This window comes from Pagrus pagrus (genome assembly GCF_965226575.1).
Source record: "Pagrus pagrus genome assembly, chromosome: 14".
In the NCBI taxonomy this organism is placed as follows: domain Eukaryota; kingdom Metazoa; phylum Chordata; class Actinopteri; order Spariformes; family Sparidae; genus Pagrus; species Pagrus pagrus.
This window is the reverse complement of record NC_140198.1, coordinates 28,582,278-28,593,096: the sequence shown is the minus strand read 5'-3', so window position 1 is coordinate 28,593,096 and position 10,819 is coordinate 28,582,278. Positions and strand designations below refer to the sequence as shown.

Genomic DNA, 10,819 nt, shown 5'->3' with positions numbered 1-10,819 from the left:
ACACTCAGTTGATAAAGCAGATTTTTGTGCAGAGCAGGATAGTTAAGGTATAAAGTAATTTTTTTACAGCATCACACTTGAATGCTCAAACTGCTGAACATAGGACCATCTGGAACAGACAGGCACTCATAACGCCCCCACCACTTGTGACTGCAGGACAAAGTTCCCCTGCTGCAGTATCCAGCTGATCCCACATCTCTGCGTCTCTGAGTTGTATGGATGGTGAGACTGACATGCCACTGCAGTTTATTAATGCTTTAAATACATATTTTCACTTTTATAATTTTTGTGAGCATCATCACAACAATGAAGTAGGCAAATACAGATACAGTAAATACATAATCACACTATATGTGTCCTAACGAACATTATAGTGATAGAAAGGAAGTATAACTTTATTAATGTCACTATAAACTCTCTTTAGTACAACTGACAACTTATAGTACCATAAAATGTGTAGTCAGATTTATTTCACAGTAAGAAGCATAACTGCACATCAGCGCTGACTGGGAACAATATGAACAGTCCTATTGAGAGATACACTCGTCCTACCAGGATGATGCTGTGGCTCCAGACAGCTGCAGTCTGACTCCCCTGTCCACCAGATGAACACAGACAGAGGATGCTGGCCTGACTGCTTCTGTACAAGCTTCCCAGTGGTCTGTTAGCCAATCAGTTTGCAGAACAGCAATAAGCTTCCAGCACATTCTGTATGAGCCTTCACGTTCCCTTTGAGCCGTTGTCCTCTGATTGGCTAAATCCTGGACAGCTGTAAAATGCTCAGAATCAAGACAAAGTAGAGACAGAAACAGCTGGAGAAAGTTCTAGGGCTTTCCTTAGTGTAGGTGTTGTGGTCAGAGGTACAAGTTAAGTCAGATAGATAATAACTACAACTGTTTAATCTGACCCCAACTTCACAAGTAAAGCAGCAGCTGCACAGTGCTGCTGCATTAGCATAATTATATAACACATTGTAGTCCTTGTCATCTAGTACAAGCATAGACACTGTCAGCATATCATTTGATTTAATTACATAATACTACATTTTAACTGATAGATAAACTTGAATCTATCTAAAATGTATTAATCAGATGTGCATTTTGCCTAAAATTAAACATATACATTGGTTTAAGAATATTTGGTTTCCAAATGTAGTTATAAACGTAGTTTCCAAAGTTTCCTCTATAATTTATCCAATTCAAAATGTAAAACATCAAAGACTTTAGGTTTCTAATGATTTGTGTTTTTGATAAATATCTGTATATTTTCCAGTGTTGTAGTAAACACTCAAGAGGGTCCAGAAAACATGTACTCTTCAGTTTAGGTTATGTTTATATGTTTGAAATTAATGTTTATGTTGCTAGTCAACCTCAGATGAACAGTGGTATATTTGTGTCTGTGTATGATAAAGCATTTGTTTTTTAGGCTCTTCTTAAGAGGAGTTTTACAACATATAACTAAAGATACCCTGTCTACAGCATGGCTTCTCTCTTGGCTGCAAGGCAACAACAATAGGCAACAGTGACCAAAATTCCACTTTACAAAACTATAACCATTTTACATAAGACAATGAGATACAAAAAATATATATCAAAGTTTACGGTACATCAATAAAGTCAGGAAATCATCAATATACCTAAATAATATGGGAGGGGAGGACAAGAGGTTGTGCCAAGGGGGGATTAGTGGTTCAACTTTACCTACATATGTCACCTGTAGGCCCAAAGAGACTATGTAGGTTAGTCATACCAGTACACATGACAAAGATTCGAGACAAAAGTCTCATTGAGCCAATGTTGCTACAAAGAATAGAGTATACTGTATATCTAATATGCATTGGTAAAACTACATGACAAGACGGCATTTGTTTCCAGGGTTTTATATAATGGCACCTAACCAGTACCACATACTTTGACCTAGAAAATTAATTCAAATTTGATTTACTGGTAGGGGGGAGTCTATACGATGGGAGGCCTATGGGCACCATAAATGTGCACCAAATTTCATGACAATATATTGAATTTTGTAGATAGTGAAAATTACAGTGTGGATCAGTGTGCACTGTCCCTGAAAAAAATAAAATAAAATAAAATAAAAAATAAAAAGCAACTGTCACTAAAGACCAAAAATGCCAACCTCATGGTGGCACTAGAGGTGACATCAACAAATAAATCCTCTGGGCACCATGAAAGTCTCTGGACTAAAGTGGTGGATGACCAACATCGTCATCCCTGGAGCAACATCAGCAAGGGTCATTTTATACCCAAGATGAGATACATTTACATTAATTCTTTTTGAACAATTAATACAGTCTCTCTGTTTCTCCCTTAGCACCTCTCTGCTTTCACAAGGCTTTCCAGCTCACACAGGTGATGTTTTGCTAAGTAGACCTCTCCTGCGCAAAGCAGTTGACCTCAGTGACAAGGTGGCTTAGTGGTTACAATTACAGCCTCTCACCCTGAAGTTAAAGAGGAGTTTACTTTTATGCTCTATGTATTGAAGCATTACGTTTTAGCTAAACAAGCTCCCTGATAATATTTTTTATATATTTTTTTACTTTCACTTTTGACTGTATTTCTGTTGTAACTAAGCTGTCAGAGGGAGAACATGTTGACTTGTGATAGCAGGAAAAGCAGAAATGTAAAAAACAATGATAATGTCTTCCCTCCATTTAGCTATGAAACACAAACCTGCATATTTTTTGTTGTGAAAGTTGTTAAATAAAGATACTGGATTTTAGGCACTTCCTCTCTGTCATTAAACAACTTAAAATGTGCCAGGGGTAGTGTGACAACACGATTCAGTTTCAGAGACAACTAATATAAGTCCTAAATGTATGAACCTGAACTGAACCTTGTACTTGTACTATATACGGGTATCACATTAAAATCCCTTGAATGAAAACTTCCGTGGAAACCACAGGGCTGTGATGTCATGGAAGGTCCCTCGGTGCAGTACAAATAGATCAAGTGATGAGGAAACACAGCAGAGTTGAAGTGTGATCGTTAGTGAGTGACAGAGATGGAACAGAAGCTGCCACTCTGCATCTTCATGCTGCTTATACAGGGTGAGTCCTTTACTTTCAATACTTGTTGACAGGCATACTTTGTTATGAAAGGTAGATAATGCTGAACTGAGACGATAAACAAATCTAAACAAATCTAATCACTAAAACCGACAAATGAACCTACTGAAAGTAACGTCTTTCTATGGCAATGTGTGATGCTTCAAAATCTGATGTCTACTGGCGAAAAGTAGGGCAAAATTACAAAACTTATGACACATCAGATGGTTGCATTTGTCTTCAATGAAAAGCATCGTTGCCTGAGCTCGTTATTTGAGACATTAGATTTGTATTTCTATATGTAATTTTGATTCAATCATCAGTACCTAATTTGGATTATAATTTGATTTCCCCATGTTGTATTTTATATTTTATATTTTATTATCCTTTTAATATTGATTTTATATTGAATTAGGGAATTTAATTCTGCTTCTTGAGTACAGTATATATATATATGAATGCATGCATAGTTATATATGTATATACTCCCCTCTGTTTGCGTCAGTGATGCATATATTTTATATTGCATTTAGTGTTTCCTGTGGAAAGAAATGTTCTTTATATTTCAGGCATTAGAAATAAAAAAAAATGTCCACTGACCAAAGTCTAAAGAAAACTAAAAAACATGTTGCCACACAGTACAAGTTTTGCATCTAAGTTGGTTTTAGTGGTTTGTCATTTGTTCCAATGTTCAGTTTAAGTAATCTTACATCTTGCTCAACCAACGCGTGTGAAAAGTCTTGATGACCTCTGGTCCTTGAAGCCCACCATCATTACTGCTGGCGTCAATTTGCCCACACAATTGTGTTTTCCAAACAGCTCGTCATTCTCACCATATAGGAAAGAAAAAGCACCCGAGGCCCCCGTGAACAACCCACATAGCATATGTATTTGCTCTTACACTCGCTGTTACTTTCACTTTCCCCATGAAAGCACTGACCACATTACTTCCTGTCACATCAGAAATGCATCAGATGTGTGACAGGGGGCTGCTTCTTTTATACCTACAATACAACATTTGTTTTCCTGTCACACCACCTCTGCATGCACTCACAGAAACACTTTTTAACTTCTGACACCTCTGTGTATGAGGGAGGGAGTACTTGACCTTTTGATAGGCCAAAGATAGTTACTCATCTGTTTGTAAAGGGTATTGGGGTAGCTGCCTGGTGTCATTTTATGAAAATGTTTTATCAAATATTTAGTGTATTACCAAACTGTATGGCATTGAAATGATATTGTGCTCCCAGTGTGAAAGAAATTGATGTTCCTATTTATTTGATTTGCAGTTTCACTTGCGGTGCGGCAGCATGTGACTGTGACAAAAGGTCAGACAGTCGACTTAAGCTGCCCAATTAGTAACACTCACCAGAGTGTGGATTGGAAGACCCCGGAAGGATATATTATGTTCTTCAAGCACAATCAAGGTGAAGACAACATATCTTGGAGTAGCAGTGCAAATTATCTAATGTTTGGGCCACAATTGCAGGAATTATCTCACTTGTGAACAAGGATATTAAACTTTTTACTTTAATTTCCTTCACTCCTCAGCTGAAGTGTCCAAAGGTGTAAGGGATCAACGCTACAGCATCAAAGAACTGTCCGAGTCAGAATTCACTGTCAGTATATCTGATGTCACCTTCAAAGATGGAGGCAACTACACATGCTTTCACTATGACACCCATATAACAGAGAAGACAATAGAGGTGACGGTGTTGGGTGAGTATTGACTGGGTCACAGATTATATCATTGTTGAAACCAGCAAAGAAATGCTGTTGAATATGATTTAGTAACTTTATTGCCAGAGCTATACCCTTCACCATGACTTGTCATGACCATTGCATTGTTAGTTGGATGAGCATTTCATAATACTTTAATAACATTTACTCTGGTGTTCATTATTTCAAAGGTAATCCCATAATGATCAAAGTAAAGCGTGGAGGACGGTTTGACATAAAATGCCTTGCTGAGGGGAACGAGCATCCTCCCCAGATCTCCTGGAAATTGGATCATGGGCCTGAAATTCTTGGTAAGTTGGTATTAACTATGTAGCAAAAGCTACATTGTAATGAAGAAGTAAACCAAAGACAGCCATGTAGTCTAACATAACCTGACTAACAAAAGTGTATCACCTGTCCTCTTTGATGCATGTTTGTGGAGCTGTATCTTGTGCATGACTATTCTGAACCAGCAGGGGAAAAAGTTCTTACTCAAAGAAGGTGGTCTGCACTCAGCTCTCTTTGTAAGGAGACATTTTTGTCTTGTAGCACTGTGGCTGTCACGGCTGTTAGAGAGCTGAAACAACCTTCTGATTGATTTTTCATTTTATCAAAGTTTGTGCATATTGTGTTGCACATACATACAAAACAAAAATATCATGTATGCTGGTCATTGGGACTGCACTCCACTTTAACTTTAATCTTTACCGACATTTGATGGGCTTTTGGTTTGGCGGATGTTATTTCAAGCCCTGATGACAGCCACAACCTTAAAAAAGTCGTTTTTGATTGTCCTTAAAAGGAACTCCTTGTGAAGACTTGTAGAAATGTAATCACTTTTTATTTGCCATATATGAGCAGATCGTAAAGAAATTCCACGGTCTCTTGGTTGTGTGTACAAGTCTGTGGATGATTTTATTAATTGTTTAATGCTGCTGTTCTGTGGATTTCTTTATGGTCTGATTTTCCACGACAGTCCAAAGAATGTGACTCTATACACTTCCTCGAGTGCCTCGTCTCTGTGCCTCTCTCCACTCCACTAACAGAGCAATGGAGTCTGCTGACATAGACTAATGACCGGCATCCATCATAACACAGGAGCTCCACAGAGCCCCTTTAACGATGAAGATAGTAGTTAAAAATCTTTGAAAAATGTAAATTGTGATTAGATCAAAGTGCTCAACCATGTCATGTTATGACTGTTCTTTGACTACGGAGGGAAGCTGGTACACCTGCTGAGAAAAGGTACTAATGACATCTATTCCATTCCACAGCTAATTCCCAAGTCCTGCAGGAAGGAAAAAGATATATCTCGAAGGCTATGTTAAGTGTTCAGTCAGTGGAGAACAGAGTCACTGTGGAATGCCTTGTTCGTCATCCAGCCCTGCACTCACAACCTCTGATTGATTTTGTCAAAATTGGAAAAAACTGTGAGTACAATTCATTATCTCTGTCCCTCTCACACTCACTCTTCCTCGAAGTGGTTTTTGTGGCTATAACTTCAGAATATTTTCACCAGCAGAGGAAGTAAATGTAAATGCCCCATGTATTAACCAAAACTTGTTTACTTGAAGTACTTCTGTATAAAGGCAGATATTTGAGGAACAGTGAAAAAGCGTAGTTATGTCGTCACGAGGCAGGGAATGCACTAGGAGGGTTTTTTCTCAAGAGTTGCTCCATGACTCACAACACCAGACTGACCAACCAAAAAAAACACAGACGTATTATTTCCTCTTTCTGTATGTTGTAAAAAGTCTGATTTCCTGTATTCTGATTGAAAAACAGTGTGATTTGCAGATTGTTTATTGGTCAGCAGGAATTTTTACATATATGTTCCATCAACTGAATGTTGTCGCTACTTATTATTAATGTAAGGCCCCTCTCTGTAACAGCAACAAAGTCCAGCCAAACAACCACAACCAGTTCACCCACAGCTCAGCCTCAAAGACCAACAGAGGTGAAGAGAACAACAACCAGTTGGTTACATGGGAGAACAACAGTATACCTTACAACCAGAGATGTGACTGGGTCTCCATCAGAGAGCTCCAAAAATGTGTCAACGGTTACAGCATCCACTGGATTACCTGTGAACCCTGCTACATCCACAGGCTCACATGTCAGCACTAGTGGTGAGTGTTTTCATTTGTATGGGATTTTCATGGCACATGGGCTTTAAGTGACAGATATTCCATGTCAGATGGGCGTGTACAGAGATGGGACAAACAGCACAAAAGCTGCCTTTAAACCACAAGTTTTTTTAACAAGTTACATGGAAGAATAAATGTCACATCAGTTAAAATTCTAAATGATATCATGCCTCAAACATACAATGCTCATAAAACAGATTGCATATAGTAATGTCTACATGAATCTTTAAAGATGTACAGTATCGAAGAAAGGAATATCTACGACGTTAATACAATTATGGGGATGAATTAACCTTAAATGGGTTCACTCTATGCTACATGCCCTATCTATTGCTTTGTAAACTAAATGTTTAATATATTAAATAACATGTCACCCCTTGAATGCAAACCAGGGGTGTCACAGCTTTCACAATGCATTTAGATAGGTGTTTCAACACACTAGCTGTGATACCGCAAAGTTTGTTTCCTGTGACAGATGTCTCAGAGTATTGTGTGAAACTCAGTTATGTGAAACCTATTCATAAATTCTGGTGGTGGAATTGTGAGGGTTGATGTTGGTGAAGAGCATTTCCAAGATATACAGACAAGGGCATCACCTTGTGTTTAAAAGAAGTCTTTAAAACACATATATTTCATTTCATTTTGTAACATCTCTTGATGCTAGCTTTTTTTAAGGACATTTTTTTAATTGTGCTTTCAAAAGGGTTGACAAAATTGGCCACTTTAAAAGTGGTGGGGACATGTCCCCAGTGTAAATGACACATATGTATACAGAGCATCATCAAATATTTGATATACCAGCTTGGAAAATGTAAATATTTGAACCCAGTGGTTTTAGACTTTAAACACAATAGAACAATTTGTTTGAGATTAAAAAAAAATCTGTGTGTCTTCATGCAATACAGAAGCAATCTTTGAGAATTAAGCTTTTCCTTTACCTTTTGACTTTTATTTTCTAATGAGGCTTATTTTTCAAAATGTCTTTTTTTTGTAGATAACTCAAGTGCCTCTGTACTATCAGACTCAATCAGGGTAGGAATGACACAATCAGCAATGCAACAAAAACAACAGATATTATATCCAGTCTTCTTGTACTGAAAGATTATATGCATAACCATAATTGAGAAGTATGACTGGTGCCATCTAGTGGCAATCTTGAACAACTATAATTGAGTTGCTCCACAGAAAACAGGATTGACTTGGGCTGCAGCAGCTTATTTCTTTTTTTTTTTTAAGTCTGTGTTAATCATTGTATCTTCCTTCTTCATAATTGCTTTTAAGGCTGGACATCAGTCTCTGAGACAACAGAGGTGATCACATCCTATAACCATACAGAGGGAAACACAACAGGTAAATTCACACTGTTAACAGTACCTGTGGCTGCATGGTAGAGACTAAAATTCTGTTCCTCCAGTGTGTAAAATATAATGTGATAACTGTATTTTCTTATGCACATGAAATGTGCAATGGGCTTTAAGGTTTTGCTGAACTAATTTATAGCATGCCTTCCCAGGAAGGTTTGATGGCCCAAAGACGCACACACGAACCGAAGGAAATTCATCTTTACTGGTCTTACTGGTGACATGCCTGATATGTGGTCTTCTGGTGGTGGTAATTTTTTTTGCCATGAAGTTGAGGAGAGCGCACATCACCTGGAAAAGAGGTAAGCAGACTATAGTCCCATTTTCTGCATGTCATACAATCAAACCAACAACATCAGACTGTTGCAGTTTGAACTTGAGTCAGGGTCATACATTTATGCAAAACTTTTGTGATGGTTTCAATCTGGCTTCATGCGTGTCCAGAACTATCTTTCCATAGCTGGAAAACGCTGTAATGAACAGTAAAATACACAGACTTTGTTATTGCAGGTTTGTAGTTACACAAAAAGCCCCAAGCACTTCAAATCATATGACCCTTTTTATTGTTGCAGAGAATGACGACTCTGATCCATCTGAGGAGAGCAGTAAATCCAAATCAAGCCAGGAAGAGAAGAACTCCCAAGGACAAAGGCGAAGAGGTAGGCAGATGACTCAGCACTCCTTTAAAGGCTTCCACCGTAAGGAATACATAAATGTACAGAAAAACATTTGTGCTCGCAGAGACTGTAATCCAACTGCAAGGACTTGAATTGCTCCTGCTCCCATGACTGCTTTGTGACTTAAATAATAATAATGATCAATAACTGCTGTGTAAAAACCCTGTTTCTGCGATCAGTCATTGATTGTAAAATTCTGTCTTTTTCACAGGGCTTTTCAACACGGCATTTACACAGTACATCGTTGAAGAACCACCAGTGATGACCTCAGTAATAAACACCACTGTGATGCCAGCAACAGAGACTGTAAATAAAGAGCAAACTGAGGGACAAACTTCAGCCAAATGTGAGATAAAGGAGACAGAGCTATGAAAATACTGCATTTATAATGTGGGCGATATCACCAGCACCATTACCATGCTCACATATTAAGATGATCAGCTTTTTTATTTTTTTACTGCACTTGTAACTGAAATGTGTATGCTTTGACAGAATAGAATGTGGTAACACAATGCTTATATCTGCAGTTGGCTATTCGATTGTACTGTAAATACTGTGTACATTTTGTTTACATTTTTGTATCAATAAATTATATTTTGCTAAAACATTATGGCATACTTTTAATATGGATGAATGATTGGATTATTATGTTTCTGGATGCTTTCTCTATATTTTGTGAGTTTCTCCACAAGTGGCATGTGGCACATTATCTCAAAGAAGGCTATCTTTTTTCATGGTATATAAAATCTCCACAGGTATCCTACAATGTGTAACACTACAGGCCTTTAGGCTTCTAATACTCTACTGTCATTTTACAGAAACAGAAACCAAATCAAAGGCTAAGCATGTGTCACTTAACCAAGACCGGGACCAAAGGCTGTCCCTAGTTCATTATAGCTAGTGGGTGAAAAGATACAAATAATTATGTATGTATGTATGTATGCATAATGCAATACACATATTGAAATTACAGTACAAAAAGGGGAACGAGTTTACTTAGAATATGTTCAGTGTTTCTTTCAATTTTCAAAACTCCCTTGTAGTTAGATTCCAGTAAGCCTCAGTTTAACCCTGCCTGCGCTCTGATCACACTTTCTCAATAAACCCTAAAAAATAAAGAGTGTAAACTCTCCGGACAATGGTCATTCGAGATCATATATATATATGTAATTATGTACAGTAGGCCTATATATGTGTGTATCTGGCATTGTATTCTATCCTTTGTTCTTTTTGTCTGCCTTGTAAAGCACTGATTGCTCGTTTTGATAAGTGTTATATAAATAACCTTTATTATTATTATTATTATTATTATTATTATTATCAACCACACAAAATATGTTTGTTAACAGATTCAACCCTCATATAATCTAGCATTAAATATAACAATTACACAGAAAATTAGGAATTTCGACAAAACGTAGTGTTTGTAGTCCTAACTAAGAGCCAATCAGCTCTTTGATCAGGCGACAGCCAGGCGTTTCCCATCATGCCCTGGGGTCTTGCAGTCGGTGGAGAGCAACTGCGGCGCCTGCTGCGGCCGCCTTGATCTCGTGAGGTTATCGTTGCCGGCGCGTGCATGACGTCAGAGCAAGTCGGGATCAAATCGGACACAAATCTGGCATGCATTCATCGGTCGCCGGTGATCGATTCTGCGCAGGCCTGGCTCATCTCGAACGAGCCTATCCCACCAACTGCAAACGCCTGGCGTTCACCTGATCTAACAGCTGATTGGCTTAGATGTTGACTCAGCTACATGACGTTTTGTTGAAACTTTTTATTTTTGCTGAATTGGAGAGATTTTGATCTTATTTGTCTAATTTGGAGGTTTAGGCTATTCTGTTAACAGAATAC

At 38.0% G+C, this 10,819-nt stretch overlaps 1 protein-coding gene across 1 annotated transcript; it reads left to right on the top strand.

The window, feature by feature from the left end:
* The first annotated feature begins 2,979 nt into the window (after positions 1-2,979).
* Positions 2,980-9,512, top strand: crtam (cytotoxic and regulatory T cell molecule). Its single transcript, XM_084373582.1, has 10 exons — positions 2,980-3,067; positions 4,354-4,491; positions 4,616-4,783; positions 4,975-5,094; positions 6,058-6,213; positions 6,676-6,912; positions 8,212-8,280; positions 8,444-8,593; positions 8,864-8,950; positions 9,180-9,512. The coding sequence occupies exons 1-10, from the start codon at positions 3,022-3,024 to the stop codon at positions 9,338-9,340; spliced, it is 1,332 nt and encodes a 443-aa protein (XP_084229708.1). The 5' UTR covers positions 2,980-3,021; the 3' UTR covers positions 9,341-9,512.
* The last annotated feature ends 1,307 nt before the right edge of the window (positions 9,513-10,819 follow it).

Coding starts and splice junctions, on each gene's coding strand:
- crtam (XM_084373582.1), top strand. CDS start 3,022: ATGGAACAGAAGCTGCCACTCTGCATCTTCATGCTGCTTATACAGG. Junction 3,068..4,353: donor CTTCATGCTGCTTATACAGG/GTGAGTCCTTTA, acceptor TTTGATTTGCAG/TTTCACTTGCGGTGCGGCAG. Junction 6,913..8,211: donor CTCACATGTCAGCACTAGTG/GTGAGTGTTTTC, acceptor ATTGCTTTTAAG/GCTGGACATCAGTCTCTGAG.